The sequence below is a fragment of the Oncorhynchus keta genome, chromosome 15 (assembly GCF_023373465.1).
Source record: "Oncorhynchus keta strain PuntledgeMale-10-30-2019 chromosome 15, Oket_V2, whole genome shotgun sequence".
Taxonomy (NCBI): domain Eukaryota; kingdom Metazoa; phylum Chordata; class Actinopteri; order Salmoniformes; family Salmonidae; genus Oncorhynchus; species Oncorhynchus keta.
The window spans coordinates 16,767,396-16,785,850 of record NC_068435.1 but is presented as its reverse complement, the minus strand read 5'-3'; the positions used below and the strand labels follow the sequence as shown (position 1 = coordinate 16,785,850).

Sequence of the window (18,455 nt, the reverse complement as noted above, 5' to 3'; positions counted from 1 at the left end):
CTGGAACAGCACAAACACACCCCCGGCCGAAGTAGTTCAGATGATATCCCGTACAGAAGGACCACAAACCCCATTTTCACTCATCCATGAAATCCCAAGTCATCTCGACATCTTGTTAATGTCAGAACATTGCAAGCCAAACCCTTCGCCGCTGATCTGGCCGCTATTCCGCTTGTTGTTGTAGCTAGTAGTAGCCAATGCTACCTGTGCCTCCGCAGGAACACAACATGAAAACAATGTTGCTACTTTAGGCAGATAAAGCCATCTCCTTATTTGCTGTAAAACTCCGGCTGTGGCCATATAAGGTAGCTTGTTTGAACGATTTTATCTTGTTGAGAAACACCGGATTTTCAGATTAAAACGAAAATATAACCCTGAAAAGCTCTGTATAAAAGAGCGCGCCAGGAGACCATTGTGCTTAAAGCCAAGAGCAGACAAAGCTAAACGTGTTTACTGAAAGTGTAGGATGAGTCACTTGAAGACGGAACATTTGAGATCGACTACATTGCAGTTAAGCTGCGCAGACACACACTACTCTTTTAGACGTGGTTAATTGCTGAATCAAACGTTGAATCCGTGAGGGATTTACACAAAAATATGATAACGCTAGTGTTCTACACATTTTTCGGAATATTCCACAATTGTGTGGCCTGCTGAACTGAAATAGATGCCGGTACTGCTTATATTTAGGTGCAGCTAATATTCTAAGAGGTGCAGGAACAAGCAGTAGAACATGTGAGGTACTGGTACGCCCTTGGTCAAGTCAAGCAGTGTATCTACTGGTCAAAGCAAAAACATACTTTGATGGCTTACTGGCAAGTTATAATAATGGTTGCTTTAAAACAATTTGAAGTAACATTCAAAACCAGCTAGTTTTATACATGAGGAACGACAAATGAAGAATTAACAACTCAAGTCTACTGTGAAAGAACGCTGATAAACACAGCACAAATGAAATATTGAACTTTTTAGAGGTCAGTTTAAAAGCCAGCGTCTAATGATTACACCCCTGATGGATCAAAAAGGTCAAACTGACAACACCAGTGTTTGACATACATGTACATCATTTGCAATTTATTTGGCGTAAATGAACACTGATTTGCCGTTGAACACATACAGGGGTGAAAATATATAACTCAATGCACAGGTAATTAGTGAAGGTCCTGGATGAAGTTTAAAAAAAATCTGCTTTAAGATTCAAGACATGTATAACTCTCCTCTTTCCCTCGCCTGGGAATCAGCATCATAATCTACTTAGTCTTCCAAACACTGTAGGACAAAAATAACACAGGTAAAGTAAAAATACAAAAGTGGGTTTGGTCTCTTAAATAAATTGATAGCATGAATGAGAGAGAAGGGGGTTTCTCAGTCATCCAGGAAGTCCTCGTCCAGGTTGACGTCCGAGGTATCAATGTCGTCCAGCTCCATGTTGTCCAGGTCGTCTTCAAGTTCATCCAGGACCTGGGGAAGTAAACACACAACGTTAACACCTGGTCCATAACACAGCTAATGGTACTGATATTGCAACAGGGTATGTTCATACATCTCGATTTCTTCTCAGTGGTAAAGCGCCTCACCTACTGAACATTTGTCTATTTCTAGGGAGGCTGTTGCCTACCTTGTCCTTCTGTGACTCAGATGAGCTGGGGCTTTGCTCCTCAGGTGCAACCTCAGGCTCTGCCTCCGAGGGAATCACGGCTGCAGCCACGGGGGCCACTACCGCCGCCAACACGGACTCCATCACGCCTGCAGCCAGCATGGTCTCCTCGCCGCTGTCTTCAGCCTGCTGGTGGACGCACGCACACAGACATGAGCAGGACTCCACACACCAGGGGTGTGAGATCTGTTTTTTAGCATCTCCCCGGTTTCCATCTTTAATCCAGCCAACATGTGAGGGCTTTTCTAGATGTGAAACTCTACTCTTCCACTTCTAGGTCTGTGATATCAAAAACATATTGTCTGTGTAGAACGAGAACTACAAAGCCTTTAATCAAGTTGACTACCAATTAGTCTTTGTAGTGGAGGTTTCTGAGAAGAATGAAGACTTACCAGTACCGGTGTAGCGAGGGAGAGTGGAGCTCCTTTGGGCTCGTAGCCTGTGGCCTCCTCTAGTATATTACGTTCTTCATTGGGCTGGAGAAAAGAGACATGAGGAATGGGTGTTGTGTGTCAACGATCAGACAAAGACAGCAATGGATGAGATAAGGATGGAGAGAGTGAACAACTTCTGTGATGCAAATATGCATCCATAACTATCTTTCAGATTTGAGATGTGAATAATCTGACGTTCACATTAATTAAAGCTCCACCTCCAACCCACACCACTCACCGTGATGAGAGGGTAGTTGGTGGCGGGCATGGAGTTGCCCAGGCAGGTCTCACGAAGGAACTGCTCGGCCACAAACGATTCCTTCAGCCCGGGGAACAGGTTCTCATACTCAGTGGGGTCGGCCAGTGACTCAGCCGCCTTTTGGTTGACCTTGGCCAGGCTCTCCCTCCACAGCTTGACCACTCTGGATACCTGGCTGGGTAGGTAGGTGCGGGCCAGGAAGGCCGCCTCGGGCAGCCGGTTGGTCCGGATCAGCAGCTCTAGACAGTGGTCCAGTCTGAGGACAGACAGCCAGACACCAGTGTCAGAGAGAGGTCCAATACACTCCTACTAATCACATGTTCTATCATAAAGAGTAAAGTTATGTACTTTCCAAGAGCTTATTTTTGCTCATTGTTAACAGCTACAACAAGTAAGTCTGATGCCTCACTGTCATGGATGAAGGAATAGCGCCGGTGACAGAAAGATTCCAATGGTAATACACTGGACAAAAAAACTAAACAAATATAAAGTGTCCGTCCCATGTTTTATGAGCTGAAATAAAAGATCCCAGAAATGTTCCACACACAAAAAGCTTATTTCTCAACATCCCTGTTAGTGAGCATTTCTCCCGTGTCAAGATAATGCATATCAAGAAGCTGATTAAACAGCATGATCATTACACAGGTGCACCTTACGCAATAAAAGGAGAGTCTAAAATGTGCAGTTTTGTCATAGAACACAATACCACAGATGTATTTTGAGGGAGCAATTGGCATGCTGACTGCAGGGATGTCCACCAAAGAATTGAATGTTAATTTCTCTACCATAAGCAGCCTAAGCCGTTGTCTATCAACAATGACAAGCCACCAGGGTCTGACAACTTGGATGGAAAATTACTGAGGATAATAGCATACGATATTGCCACTCCTATTTGCCATATTTTCTATTTAAGCCTACTAGAAAGTGTGTGCCCCCAGGCCTGGAGGGAAGCAAAAGTCATTCCGCTACCTAAGCATAGTAAAGCCCCCTTTACTGGCTCAAATAACTGACCAATCAGCCTGTTACAAACCCGTAGTAAACTTTTGGAAAGAAATGTGTTTGAACAAATACAGTGCTATTTTACAGTAAACAAATTGACAAGACTTTCAGCACGCTTATAGGGAAGGACATTCAACAAGCACAGCACTTGCACAAATGACTGATGTTTGGCTAAGAGAAATTGATGATAAATTGTGGAGGCTGTTTTGTTAGACTTCATTGCGGCTTTTGACATTATCAACAATAGTCTGCTGCTGGAGTTGTAGTTTTATTTAACCTTTATTTTACAAGTCAGTTAAGAACAAATTCTTATTTACAATGATGGCCTACACTGGCCAAACCCAGACGATTCTGGGCCAATTGTGCGCCGCCCTATGGGACTCCCAATCACGGCCAGTTGTGATACAGCCTGGAATCGAACTAGCGTGTCTGTAGTGACGCCTCTAGTACCAAGATGCAGTGCCTTAGAACGCTGTACCACTTGGGAGCCCAAGCCTCTCCAACATAATCTAGATAGAATCAGGAATTCCCCAGGGCAACTGTCTAGGCCCATTACTTCTTTCAATTTTTACTAATGACATACCACTGGCTTTACTTTATATGCTGATGACTCGACACATGTCAGTTACTAGAGCGACTGAAAGGACTGCAACACTTAACAAAGAGTTGCAATTAGTTTCTGAGTGGGTGGCAAGTAATAAGTTAGTCCTAAATATTACTAAAACTAAAAGCATTGTATTTGGGACAAATCATACACTAAACCCTAAACCTCAACTAAATCTTGCAATAAATAAGGTGGAAATTCAGCAAGTTCAGGAGACTAAACTGTTTGGAGTAACCCTGGATTGTAAACTGTCATGGTCAAAACATATTGATACAACAATAGCTATGATGGGGAGAAGTCTGGCCATAATAAAGTGCTGCTCTAACTTCTTAACAGCACTATCAACAAGGCAGATCCTACAGGCCCAAGTTGTCGCACCTGGACTACTGTTCAGTCGTGTGGTCAGATACCACAAAAAGGACTTTGACATGCTTATTATTATTAGCTCCATCTCTCCTTGCTCAATGTGGACGAGAGATTGACTTAATCACTGTATTTATGTGAGGTATTGACATGTTGAATGCACCAAGCTGTCTGTTTGAACTACTGGCTCACAGCACAGACACCCATCATTACCCCACAATATATGCCACCAGAGGTCTCTTCACAGTCCCCAAATCCAGAACAGACTATTGGAGGTGCACAGTACTACAAAAAGCCATGACTACATGGAACTCTATTCCACATCAAGTAACTGATGCAAGCAGTAAAATTATATTTAAAAAACAGATACAAAAAACACCTTATAGAACAGCGGGGACTGTGAAGAGACAAACAAAGACACAGACACATGCACACAATAACATACGCACTATACACACACATGATCACATGGATTTTGTACTGTAGATCTGTGATAGTGGTGGAGCAGGGGCCTGAGGGCACACAGCGTGTTGTGAAACCTGTGAATGTATTCTAATGTTTATCTATGCATAGTCACTTCACTCCCACCTACATATACAGATTACCTCAACTAACCTGTACCCCCACACACTGACTCGGTACCAGTGCCAAGTGTATATCGCCTCGTTATTGTTATTCTTGTTACTTTTTATTTTAGTCAACTTGGTAAATATTTATTTTCTTAACCCGTCTTCAACTGCACTGTTGGTTAAGGGCTTGTATAGTAGGCATTTCACGGTAAAGTCTACACTTGTATTCGGCGCATGTGACAAATAACATTTGATTTGATTTAATGTTGTAAATTTTATAAACTGCCTTAATTTTGCTGGACCCCAGGAAGAGTAGCTGCAATGGGAATCCAAAATAAATACAACATTGTTGTAGAGAATTTAGCAGTACGGCCAACCGGCCTCACAACCGCAGACCAGGTGTTACCCCGCCAGCCCAGGACCTCCACATCCGGCTTCTTCACCTGCAGGATCATCTGTGGGGGGAGGGGTGCTGAGGAGCATTTCTGTCTGTAATAAAGCCCTTTTGTTGGGAAAAACTCATTCTGATTGGCTGGGCCTGGCTCCACAGTGGGTGGGCCTATTGCCCTCCAAGTCCCACCCATGGCTGCACCCCTGCCCAGTCATGTGAAATCCATAGATTAGGGCCTAATGAATTTATTTCAATTAACTTAATTCCTTATATGAACTGTAACTCAGTAAAAATGTTAATTGTTCCATGTTGCGTTTATATTTTTGTTCAATGTAAATCACATGATGTGCTCCATCCACCTGCCTGTTCCCCTCTTCTGTACTCACTTCCCCTGCAGGAAGTAGGTCATGAATGCCACGTTGTTCTTGCCGTCCCGCTCGGCACCCTCGGCCAGCTTGCCCACCATGGCGGCGTTGCCCGAGGCGGTGGCCAGCAGCAGCAGGCCACCGTAGTCCTGGGCGTGATGAAGGCACTCCTGGGCCAGGCTAAACTGGCACTTACTGATGGCCAGCTCTGCCAGCTGCTTCCACTTCTGCTCCGACTGCCACCAGAGAAAACAACGGTTCTAATGTTTACATTCACGTTATACAGTACTGTCAGTTAGACGGATATCGTAGGAAGTTGAAACCTCACTTCGAGCTAAAACAATTACATAGTTAAGCATCGTTTAGTGCAGCTTAGCTGAAGGACAGTTAATTAATTCCATTTAACTACACAGTCCATTCAGATCTAAATCAGATGTTGACTAAATATATTTAAGCCTAGAAGATAGTCTTCAGTATTGAATAACTAATTGTAGAATGACTGACATATATTCATCTTTAGTCTTTGAACTCTTGTAGTGTGTGTGCAGTGGTCTCTCCATAGCCTATTGTACTGTAGGTCTCACCTCTGCCTCCACAGCCAGCTGATAGGCGATCTTCAGCTCCCCCAGCTGCAGGGCAAGCTCAAACCTGTGCTCCGAGTCTGATGACACGGCCAGAGCCTGCTGCTTGAAGCCCTGGATGACCAACAAGAACACATCAGTAAACATTGTAACATTTCATGCAAAGACACACAGTCATTTCACACAACAGCAGCCACATACAATTTTTGTTTTGAAATGGAGAGCCCAGAAATGCTAGCATCCCATAGTCTAGCTAGAATTCCCGTTGCACCCCGGCTCCACCATAGGTTCAAAATACTACATTTTACTTCATCTATTCGCCTCACTTCCTCTGTGAACAGGAAGTTTCTGACCTGTTTCTCCAGGAAGTGTGCTACGCGGGTCCTCTGCTCCTTGGGGATGGTGGGCAGCACTTTGTCGGCCATGCCAAAGTCCCGGCGCATCACAGCTGTCTGGTACTCCAGCACAGACACCAGTAGGGAGTAGCTGACGATGTTCAGCTCCTTGTCACCCAGGTACAGGCGGTCGTCCTTGGGGATGTAGCCCAGGAGGTACATGGTTCTATGGATGGAGCAGATAGACCATATGTAATAGCGATTTAAAAGGAAACTGATCACACTTTGAGATGGCGTTCTAGGACTGGTTTCCAATGCACAGAAAAAGCCTAGTTGTCGACTAAAAAGCATGCTGAATGAAGGAAGATCTTTTTAGTCCAGGACTAGGCTTAACGTGTAACTGACAGCGTTTTAGCAATGTGAAATCTGATACAAATCTGTTCATATACACCAGGGAAGAATGATGCCTCCTTATTTATTGGACATTTTCTGAGCACTTTCATAGAATGTTTGGGAATGACGTAGAGTAAGGCTTTTGGGGAAATTCTACAGCAATATATAGTGAGAAAGCGTCTGTGCGTTTGGACAATTAATAGACACCGCAGTAAATAAAACCTAATAAAGATGTTGGCCCTGTCCTGGACCAGACTCTACACAGACCGGTGCGCCATAGACAATCAGAACTACAATAGACGTGTATGCAAATAAGCCATATGGGCCTGCCATCACTCACTTTCAACTGGACTGTGTGTTTACAGGCAGTAGGGCCTGCCCTCGCTCACTTTCAACTGGACTGTGTGTTTACAGGCAGTAGGGCCTGCCCTCGCTCACTTTCAACTGGACTGTGTGTTTACAGGCAGTAGGGCCTGCCCTCATTCACTTTCAACTGGACTGTGTGTTTACAGGCAGTAGGGCCTGCCATCATTCACTTTCAACTGGACTGTGTGTTTACAGGCAGTAGGGCCTGCCCTCGCTCACTTTCAACTGGACTGTGTGTTTACAGGCAGTAGGGCCTGCCATCACTCACTTTCAACTGGACTGTGTGTTTACAGGCAGTAGGGCCTGCCCTCATTCACTTTCAACTGGACTGTGTGTTTACAGGCAGTAGGGCCTGCCATCACTCACTTTCAACTGGACTGTGTGTTTACAGGCAGTAGCAACAGTGCGACTTTAGACCATTAAAAAGCATTTGCACAAGCCACAAAATAGACCTGAATGGGTTTCTGCAGTAATGTAAATACCACAGGAGTCCTCTTATATTTGGGAACTTTACAGTCCTATTGATCAAACCACTACGAACAGGTAGCCTCTCTTCCTCCCTAAAATCAACAACAGAAGTTAGTCAGAGCAATATGAGCTCAAATCTAGAGTGACAAACCCTCTTCTTCAGCTTAAAGTTGGCCGTCAAAATTGCACTGATAAACGATGGGGAAAAGTAGCTTGCCCTTCTGCCGCTTGCCAGCCAATGCAAGCTTGTCCCAACCCACATTTTGCCAATTGAATGGGAACTGCCTGCCTGCCCATTTGATCAATGCCAAATACATGATTGACAACTAAGAGATATTCATTATGTGGAGAATAGTTGTTCCAAGGTCAGCATAGCTAGCAAAGCAATTCACATTTCTTGCTAGCTAACCAAATGACACCTGCATCTTTAGCTGTAGCCACTGAAAAACGGTGAGGGGGAAAAAGTCAGTCACTCACCCACTTGTCCAATGACATGACATCCTCCCAGCAGCTAGCTAACTAACATTGGTCTCTGTATATTTAGCCTCCTAAATAGATACGCTAGCCTATTAGGCATGTTATGACTGACTTGTGATCATTGCCCTTGCTAGTTTGATTATATTGACATTCCCAGCCTTAGTTACATTCATATGCTTTTGTCCCAAAAAAGGTAGTAATTGAAAGTGAAACGGTGCATCCCAAGTGGGTGGAGGCAGCAAACAATGTACCAGGCCAGCTTCCATTTATAACCTGATAGGAATGTATTGGTGAATTATATTCATCATGTTCTGAACATCCATCTATTCTGCAAACTATGTCTACTGTACGTCTTTTAAGTTTGTTGGTTTTGTAGCATAAACTGGGAATTTGATATTTTTGGCTGATATGACTGTCTGTTTGATATCTGCAAAGTAGTTAAAACGCTGTCAGTTCCACTTCAATCTCTGTCCAGAACAAATAAATACACTTAGGTTGTTGAGTAAGTTAGTGCCCCCCGTTTATTCAGTTCAGTTATTTGTTGGATAGTCTTGTTGTGGAATGAATGTCAATGTAGCCCAAGCACATATGCTGCTTTCAACGCAAAAGGACTTGACTGATTCAAATGTTGCCCTAAAGAGGACACTAGTGGGGACTTTTAGCTTTACATTAGTTGACATAACACAAACATTTAGCAAATTTACAGAGGTTATTGTTTCTGGTCTTATACCCCCAACACCAGTGCTTACACAGCCAGCAAGACAGGGGTCGCACTCAAAGCAGCACTAAGCTCCACGTATTCTTCAACTCCAGTCTCTTACTCCTGGATCGTATTCACTATGAACCAAACAGAGAGGGACCTACCTCAATTTGCCCAATAAGAAATATTTGTTTTGTTTTCTGTTGCAAAACGTATTGCTACGCTGTGCTCTAATAAATATAACCCTGGTTCGCCATACCTGTCCAGGTGAGCGATGGTGACAATCTCTCCCCCTACAAAGTAGTTGAGTCTGTTGACAGAGCTGGTGTAGATGAAGCAGTCTCCCACCCATAGGCCTGTCTTCACCACCTCCTGGATCTCCCCCTGGACCTGGAGGATCAAAACAGACACAAAATGGCCAACAGATTAGGGAGGAGGAAGGGAGGTGGGTGTTCACTGGTGTTATGTTGTCAAGGGCACCAGAGTATTTGCCTGTCACACACACACACCTCAAAGGCGTCTTCGATGCCATCCTCGGTCACTCCCTCGTTGTTCTCTTGGGAGGCGGCTACTTTCTCTGACAGGTAGCGCAGGATGAAGAAGGAATCCTCTGTGGCTATACACACCAACTCCCCTGAGTCTGACCAGAAGATCTACAAACAGAGAGAGGGAAAGAGAGAGGAGGATGCAGTGTTATCTCATGCTTCGCTTACGGTCCTGATGTCACGATGATGAAAACGTTAATGTCATATGCACATTTCTATCAATACGATACGGGGTAGAAAAGCAAACATTCACCGAAACAGACCCTTGTACATGCTAGGATGCTCCTGTACATATCTATATTCTGATAAAGATGCTATTTTCTCAACAGTACTCACATGTTTGGGCTGGATCTCGACGCGGCGGATCAGCTCTGTGTTTTCCCAGTCATAGAAGGCCAGACCGTTCACTGACCTGACGCCTAGCAAAAAGCCTCCATAGATACCTACAGGGAAATTTATATCAGGGTCATATTCATTGGGCACCAGTTGGAAGAAAACATACTGAAACACATATGGACTACCTGGATTTGTCCAATAAGAACGTTCATTTCATTTTCTGTTTTCATTACCTGGCGGGTTCCATCAAAACTGTCATAATAATTTGTTTGCAGTATCTTTGTTCACACTACTAACTACCTGGGCCGGCCTTCTTCCACTTACCTTCAGCACCAAAGTCTGGCTTGAAAGACTTCTTCTCCTTGAAGTTCTTGAAGATTTTGACCACACTGTTGCTTTCCCTGATGGCATACCTATGACAAGACAGACCATGGACATTTGTGAGTGACAGAAAGTAATCATCCATTCTTGGAAGAAGAAAATAAATACAATTACATCATTTGATTGGTTATTAAATTAAATTATATAAAGCTAAATCCCAATTGCTGTGAATGAATTGTAAGGGTGTGTGTGATGGACTCACTCGGAGGAGTCGTGTGCCCAGACAAACTCCTGCGCTGAGCCGAAGCTCTTGTTCCTCAGGGCCATAGCAGTGTAGATGATGTACTCTCCGTCTCCACACACCACAACAAACCTGACAACACAAACAACAATGCATATGGATTAGAGAGGGGCTCAATAAAACTTCCAGATTTTCAACAGACTCTGAAGTTGAGGTGTGTTTGGAGAAGTAGCTATTTATTTCTGGAGATGTGGAACACGTTTTAAAGTATGTGTGTGTGTGTGTGTGTGGTCCATATGTTTTCTAACATTTTTTTTTTTTATATAACATTTGAAAACAGCTTTGCCTTTAAAGGTGTGGCACACAAATATGCAGTTGTTGTGCAAGACATTTGAATGTATTCCCTGAATAGCTGACACGGGAGTCCAATGCAGTGCGAACTGACCTTCCGTTGGGGTTGTGCTGGATGGTCTGGGGGTAGATCTCACAGCTGCCCATGTCTTTGACGGCCAGCGGCAGCCTCTCTCCATCCTTGATCTCCGTGTCGCCCATGGCCTTCAGGTTTGCCTGCTGCACCTCCGAGTGCTTGGCCCAGATGATCTTCCCACTGGTGTCCATGGACATGGCTGGCTCCTCACGCCCCAGCTACAGATCACAGGAGAGGATGGAATAAAGTACCAAGGCTTTCAGGAGCGCAGAGGAGATGTCACTGAGTAGTTGTTTCAACATAGAAAGGTAGTTAAAGAGTACGTGTGAAATATGTACAAACAGAAATTCTATCAAACTCAGTGGAAACCCATCAGTGTGAAAATATATATATTTTTCTTGAGTTTGACCCTTATGCACAAATATATAGTCATTGACGTTTCTATTGAACACCTTGATGATGATGCTGCCCTCGTCGTAGCCCAGCGCCACGTTGTTGGAGCCTCTCAGGCCACACACACACCACACGCGCTCCATGCCGTAGTTCAGCGTGCTCTCCAGACGGTATGTACTCGAGTGCCAGATACGCACAGTGCCTAAGGAACCATAGAATGGATTTGAAAAAATATTTTTGGGACTTGTGTGCATGTTTTTATTTAACGGTTTTATTTAACGTTTGTATCTTTCGATATGTAAAATCATCCAGAGTGGAGCAAATATATCTGCTCAGCAACAACAGAAGAAGTACTTTCAGACGATCGGAATATGATAGAGTGTGTATCAGGAATTAACTCACCGTCCTCTGAGCCTGTGATGATGATAGGCAGCTCTGGGTGAAAGCTGACACACGACACATTCTGGGCGTGGCCCTCCAGGGTCTGCACACACGTCTTGTTCTGATGGGAGGAAATAAAGAGAGAGAGAGTGATACTCTGCTACAAACATCTACAATACATATTTTTTATTGGTGAGAGACAAGGGGACGAGAACGGTCAGCAAGACTAAAATAGTCATGCTCAAACACACAGTCCACTAACCCCGCCTCCATTGAGTAGGTGAGGCACAGGACAGCACTCACCCTTAGTACCGCAGTAGTGAATGGATGCTTTGCATAGTGTCGTACTGCATTTACTACTGAGTTACACAGAATTTGGCCATGCTCATCCACATATAAATCTGAATCTACTATAGTAGAATGTCATTTCACTGCTTGTTATGATCTGGAAGTGGCTACAATGTTTCATCCCACCTCTGTCTTACCTGGTAGTCCCAAATCTTGACCAGACGGTCATCAGCACCTGATATGAGGTATGGCTTGTCCCCTCCGCTGTAGTAGTCAATGCAGTTGACTCCTTTCTCATGGCCCTCAAGGGTGAAGTTAGGAGAGGAGGAGCCCAGCTGCCACACCTGGGATAAGACAGACCATGTGTCAGAAAAAAACAACACTCACAAACATCGACACTCTATGGTTGTTGTAAGCACACAACTTTTGTTAAGCAGTCATCACACACACACACACACACACACACACACACACACACACACACACACACACACACACACACACACAGTCTGGTCTTACCTTGATGGTTCTGTCCAGAGAAGCGCTGGCAAACTGGTTGTTGTCTTTAGGGTTGATGACGATCTGCATGACGTAGTGGGTGTGGCCCTCAAACACCTGACTGCAAGACCACTTCTTCTCCCAGTCCCACAGCTTGATTAGCATGTCGTCTGGACACACACAGGAAGTAACAGTCACTTAATATCATACTTGTGTGACAGAGAATGAGTATAAAAAGTATAAAAAGACGGGAGTCAAAAAAAGAAAAAGAAGAGTTACTGATTGCGCACCACTGCTGGTGAGGATGTAGGGCTGGGTGGGATGAACGGCGATACAGCGGATGTAGTCAGAGTGGGCCTCAAACATGTGGACCCTCTCCAGGGTGTTGTAGTTGAACACACGGATCTGCATGTCATCCTACAGAGAGGAAGGAGGAAAGACGTTGCAAATGCAGTGAGCACATAATCTCCATTCTATAAGTCAACACAAAGTGGTGGAAGATAGACCATAAGTAGTTCTCGTTTCTCATTAGCTAGATGCTTGTCCTGAATTTTAAATCAGCATCACTCACCGCTCCGGTTATGACCCAGTTCTTCCTGGCTACAAACTTCGATGCTCTCACTGGAAGGTCACACACTTCGAAGGTCTTCACCAAGGTCTGGATTGGAGATATTTACAAATCGTACATTTTAATTGCATATACGTTTCGCTTTGAGTTGTTTATCTCCATGGTGCAAGTACTCAACATCAAACTGGAACCGTGTGTGTTTGTTTACCTGTGTTTCGTGGTTCCAGACACAGACACTACCATTGTACAGGCTGGCCAGCATCCACGGCTCGGTCGGGTGGAGGTCCACGCTCTTCACACGGTCTGACCGGGCTGTCAGCTTCCGCTTGATGTCCAGCCTGAGAGGCTGTGAGACAGATGATATGCTGTCAAGTCAATCCAAATAAACTGACAGCAGTGCACAGTGTACTGTTCTGGGGTGTAATCATTAGTCCAAACAGTTGCAATTTGCAACGAAAACTAAAGTCTATATTGGACAAATTCAGGTAGGCCCCTCCACGTTTCATTCCGTTTGCTTCTATTAAAGAGACGTTTTGCAACAGAATCGGCTTAATGAATACACCCCAGATTGCAGATCATAGCTAGTTTGCAAGCTAATGGTGATAAAACTCTAGCTAGTACACAATTACTAATCCTTCCAAAATCCCCAAAAATGTAAACACAGCACAGTGGCTAGCAATGCAGCTACCGTACCATCAAATAAAAATATTTTACATGCAAAATATAGAGAGATGGCTAGCTAGATAAATAAATATTGGATATTGATTACTGCATTGTTGGGTTTAGAGCGTGTAAAAAGGGCATTTCACTGGAATTATGCATGTGACATTTAACTTGAAACTGCTCAACGTAACGGTAGTAGGGAAATGTGATATTTAGTGTAGCTAGCTAACGTTAACTAGCTACGAGGACAAGAGCATCATTGCCAAAGGATAGCTAGACAAAAGGCTTCTTAACAGCTTCTACCCCTAAGCCACAAGACTCCTGAACAGCTAATCAAATGGCTACCCATTTTAACACTGCTGCTACTCTGATTATTATTCATGCATAGTCACTTTACCTCTACCTACATGTACAGTACCAGTCAAAAGTTTGGACACACCTAATCATTCAAGGGTTTTTCTTTATTTTTACTATTTTCTACATTGTAGAATAATAGTGAAGAAGTCAACACTATGAAATAACACATGTGGAATCATGTAGTTGTCACCAAAAAAGTGTTAAACAAATCAAAATATATTTTATATTTGACATTCTTCAAAGTAGCCAGCCTTTGCCTTGATGACAGCTTTGCACACTCTAGGCATTCTCTCAACCAGCTTCATGAGAGGAGATGAGTCACCTGGAATGCATTTCAATTAACAGGTGTGCCTTGTTAAGTTAATTTGTGGAATTTCTTTCTTTCTTTTAATGTGTTTGAGCCAATCAGTTGTGTTGAGCCAATCAGTTGTGCTGCGACAAGGTAGGGTTGGTATACAGAAGATAGCCCTATTTGATAAAAGACCAAGTCCATATTATGGCAAGGACAGCTCAAATAAGCAAAGAGAAACTTTGAAAGTTTCTTCAAGTGCAGTCGCAAAAACCATCAAGCGCTATGATGAAACTGTCTCTCATGAGGACCACCACAGGAAAGAAAGACCCAGAGTTACCTCTGCTGCAGAGGACAAATTCATTAGAGTTAACTGCACCTCAGATTGCAGCCCAAATAAATGTGTCAGAGTTCAAGTAGCAGACATATCCGCAAGGCTCTCCAGAGGGTGGTGCGGTCTGCACAACGCATCACCGGGGGCAAACTACCTGCCCTCCAGGACAGCTACAGAACCCGACGTCACAAGAATCCCAAAAAGATCATCAAGGATGACAACCACCTGAGCAAAGGCCTGTTCACCCCGCTACCATCCAGAAGGCGAGGTCAGTACAGGTGCATGAAAGCTGAGACCGAGAGACTGAACAACAGCTTCCATCTCAAGGCCATGAGACTGTTAAACAGCCATCACTAACACAGAGAGGCTGCTGCCTACATACAGACTTGAAATCATTGGCCACTTTAATAAATGGATCACTAGTCACTTTAATAATGCCACTACTAATGTTTACATATTTTGCATCACTCATCTCATATGTATTTACTGTATTTTATAACATCTTTTGCATCTTGCCTATGCCACTCTGTCATTGCTCATCCATATATTTATATATTCTTATTCCATTCCCTTAGATTTGTGTGTATTAGGTAGTTGTTGTGGAATTGTTAGGTTACATGTTGGGACTAGAAGCACAATCATTTCCCTACACTCGCAATAACATCTGCTAACCATGTGTATGTGAACAATAAAATTAGATTTTTGGTTAAGGGCTTGTAAGTAAGCATTTAGAGCGTTGGAATTGTAACCGAAAGGTTTCAAGATCAAATCCCCAAGCTGACATGGTAAAAATCAGTCTTTCTGCCCCTGAACAAGGCAGTTAACCCACTATTCCTAGGCCGTCATGGAGAATAAGAATTTGTTTTTAACTGACTTGCCTAGTTAAATAAAAGGTCAAATAAAATAAAAAATGTCACTGTAAGGTGAAATACCTTCTGTATTCAGAGCATGTGACAAATACAATTTGATTTGACTTGATGATCCTTGCTACTTAGCAAGTGTTTGGCTAGCTATCATCATTCCCAAAATATAATAATGCATTGGAATAGTTTAGACACAAGGACGAACAGCACTACCGCACCTGTTGTCTCGACCTCTGAATTCTCGGCTATGAAATGCAAACTGACATTTATTCGTGATATAACTTCTGACCTGTTGCACCCTCTACAACCAATGTGATTATTATTATTTGACACTGCTGGTCATCTATGAACACCATATACTCTTATAATCTCCACCCGGTACAGCCAGAAGAGGACTGGCCACCCCTCAGAGCCTGGTTCCTCTCTTGGTTTTTTCCTAGGTTCCTGCCTTTCTAGGGAGTTTTTCCTAGCCACCGTGCTTCTACATCTGCCTTACTTGCTGTTTGGGGTTTTAGGCTGGGTTTATGTATAGCACTCTGACATCTGCTGATGTAAAAATGGCTTTATAAATACAATTGACTACCGTTAGTAGGTGGACAAATTGTGAGCTAACTGACTAGCAACAGGCCTAGCTTGTTTTGCTAGCTATCGTTACCTTAGCTAGCATGTCTCAATCACTACCGCGCCGTCTTTACTGACATAAACTGGTGACATGTCACCAAACATTACAATTCAGACTACATATCTGTACGTAATATATAACTTTCAATATCGAATGTAAACTTGTCTCACCATGTTTTATCCCTGGATTGTCTCTCTTTATGTGAATGAATTACGAATAATTACAGTCGGTGCTGCGTTTTCTGTGGACGGACTGTCGAGTAGTGACGTGGAACCCATGACACTTCCTGAAACTGCGTGCGATGCTAATCGATGACGTGTGGTTTGGGGTCGTGGCACTTTTTCCAAGGTGCACTGCTGTAGTTTAGCTATAACTTGTTAAAATTACTATTTCAAACATAGCATATACATGTTGTGCACATTAAGATGTTTCTGCAGTTTATAAACATGTTCAGACGGTTATTTCCCGAACTAAATGAATCACTGTGATGGCCCAAATTGCGGTATACTTGCTGCATTTGCCCAACTGTAACCCATCTTTGTAAGACTGGTGTTCAGTCCAGGGTAGAAAGCATACCCACTAGTTTATGTTCCTAATCCTATATGGTTTAGGAGTCTTCGCTGTGTATCAGCTATGGCCATATGGAATTGTCTTTGACCAGGTAGTAGTTTCTCAAAGTTTTTTATGCCAACTGGGACCAGCAAGCTTATGGTCCCTCTTGTGTCAGGGCTTTTTCTGCTTGGGGGAACGCTCACATTAAAACTAGAACTGTAAAACTGACTCCGTTGTAAATTAACTATCTCAGCACATCCCTCAGACTGACGCTGGCCAATGACACAGAGGTTAAGAAACACTGGGCTATACAAATGAGTCTTATAAATGATCAGCCAGAGGGACGTTTAGCAATAATAGTGGGTTGCCATGATCAACTTTGAGAGGTTTTAGGCTAACACATGACGGATTCATTTCTATGAAAAGACTGACAACATTGTATTAGAGTTATGGAATATTTGCCCAACAAAAACAACATATATAAGGCTGAAAAGAGGGAACAATAAACAATGCTTTATTCAGATTTGCTTGTGTTATATGAGTTTGAAACAGTATGACAAAAGAAAGTGGTGAATCCAGTAACTTATATCCAGATGTCCTTTATTTTTTTTTCTTAATGTTTAAACCCCTACAAGCATACTATGTCCTCACAGGTCAGTTTCTGTGAATTCAGATAATACATCTAAAGTGTTTGAGGTCAGATATCAATTTTTGTATTGGGAGCTTGGGCTGTCATCTTCCTCAACTTATCTCATTCCCTTTGAAGAAACAGGATAGGTCTAGGTCTTGTCCTGGTCGATCAGTGCAAATGAAGGAAAGAATCATTGAGATGCTACCTTGGAATGGCGTTCTCCTGTCAGTCTGGAAAATAAGCTGCACATCCACTTATATCCTGCAGGTGGCGATATCTCTGTGCTGTTCATCAGCTCCTGAGGAAGGTGCAACATTTCGATAACATTCAGATACAGTAGAAGTAACATGTTCTCTGTCATGCACAATATGGAATAATTTCAGGTCCACATTAATATTTCTATCTGCAATGTTAAGGATAGAGATGCTATACTGCCATTGCTTATACAGTATAACTATTATTTATTTTTATTTATTTTACCTTTATTTAACCAGGCAAGTCAGTTAAAAACACATTCTTATTTTCAATGACGGCCTGGGAACAGTGGGTTAACTGCCTGTTCAGGGGCAGAACGACAGATTTGTACCTTGTCAGCTCGGGGGTTTGAACTCGCAACCTTCCGGTTACTGGTCCAACGCTCTAACCACTAGGCTACGCTGATGTTCCAGTGCTTCCACCCACGGTTGGCATTTCCCCCCTTCTGGGCACACAGTTTGTCCGACTCCCCCAACACAAGAGCCTGTTAAGATACAGTAAAATATATAGTGTTTAAAAAATATATTGTTTTCAATGTCTCTCCATAAAGGAAAACACATTTGTAAAACAAAAAGGAAATGCTATTATCCAAGGGCTGAGGACAGGAAAATAAGTAATCAATGAAGTAGAAAAATAGAAGAAGAAACAGAAAAGGAAGATGAGGATTAGATGGAATAATCTGAGATTATTATTTATTTCTTTGCCACATTTTTAGCAGTTTTACTTTAGTGCCTTATAGGATGCATGTTTTGGAATAATTGTATTCTGTGTAGGCTTCATTCTTTTCACTCTGTCAATTAGGTTAGTATTTACAGTATTGTGGAGTAACTACAATGTTATGAATCTATTTTACATGAATATTTCAGTTAATACTGCTGAAGATAGTATCTAAATGTAATATATAGTATACCTGCATATTGGCACTCTATA

At 42.9% G+C, this 18,455-nt stretch overlaps 1 protein-coding gene across 2 annotated transcripts; it reads right to left on the bottom strand.

Moving 5' to 3' along the window:
• Positions 1-1,044: 1,044 nt before the first annotated feature.
• Positions 1,045-16,417, bottom strand: LOC118394516 (coatomer subunit beta'). Of its 2 annotated transcripts, none has more exons than XM_035787748.2 (21): positions 16,258-16,417; positions 13,168-13,305; positions 12,963-13,049; positions 12,682-12,808; positions 12,413-12,561; positions 12,091-12,237; positions 11,627-11,726; positions 11,284-11,426; positions 10,850-11,049; positions 10,426-10,536; positions 10,167-10,255; positions 9,843-9,949; positions 9,471-9,614; positions 9,221-9,351; positions 6,576-6,783; positions 6,226-6,336; positions 5,663-5,877; positions 2,330-2,606; positions 2,050-2,133; positions 1,619-1,786; positions 1,045-1,461 (listed from the first exon to the last, which is right to left on the bottom strand). In XM_035787748.2, the coding sequence occupies exons 1-21, from the start codon at positions 16,258-16,260 to the stop codon at positions 1,366-1,368; spliced, it is 2,835 nt and encodes a 944-aa protein (XP_035643641.1). In that variant the 5' UTR covers positions 16,261-16,417; the 3' UTR covers positions 1,045-1,365. The 2 variants fall into 2 exon arrangements, with proteins under 2 accessions (XP_035643641.1, XP_035643642.1); XM_035787749.2 differs by having other exon boundaries at positions 1,619-1,783.
• Between the last annotated feature and the right edge of the window lie 2,038 nt (positions 16,418-18,455).

Bases quoted from the DNA above. Each gene is read 5' to 3' on its own strand.
- LOC118394516 (XM_035787748.2), bottom strand. The intron at 11,727-12,090 runs GTAAGACAGAGG...TCCTCCCATCAG, and splicing joins TCAAGATTTGGGACTACCAG to AACAAGACGTGTGTGCAGAC. The intron at 1,787-2,049 runs GTAAGTCTTCAT...TGCGTCCACCAG, and splicing joins CCCTCGCTACACCGGTACTG to CAGGCTGAAGACAGCGGCGA.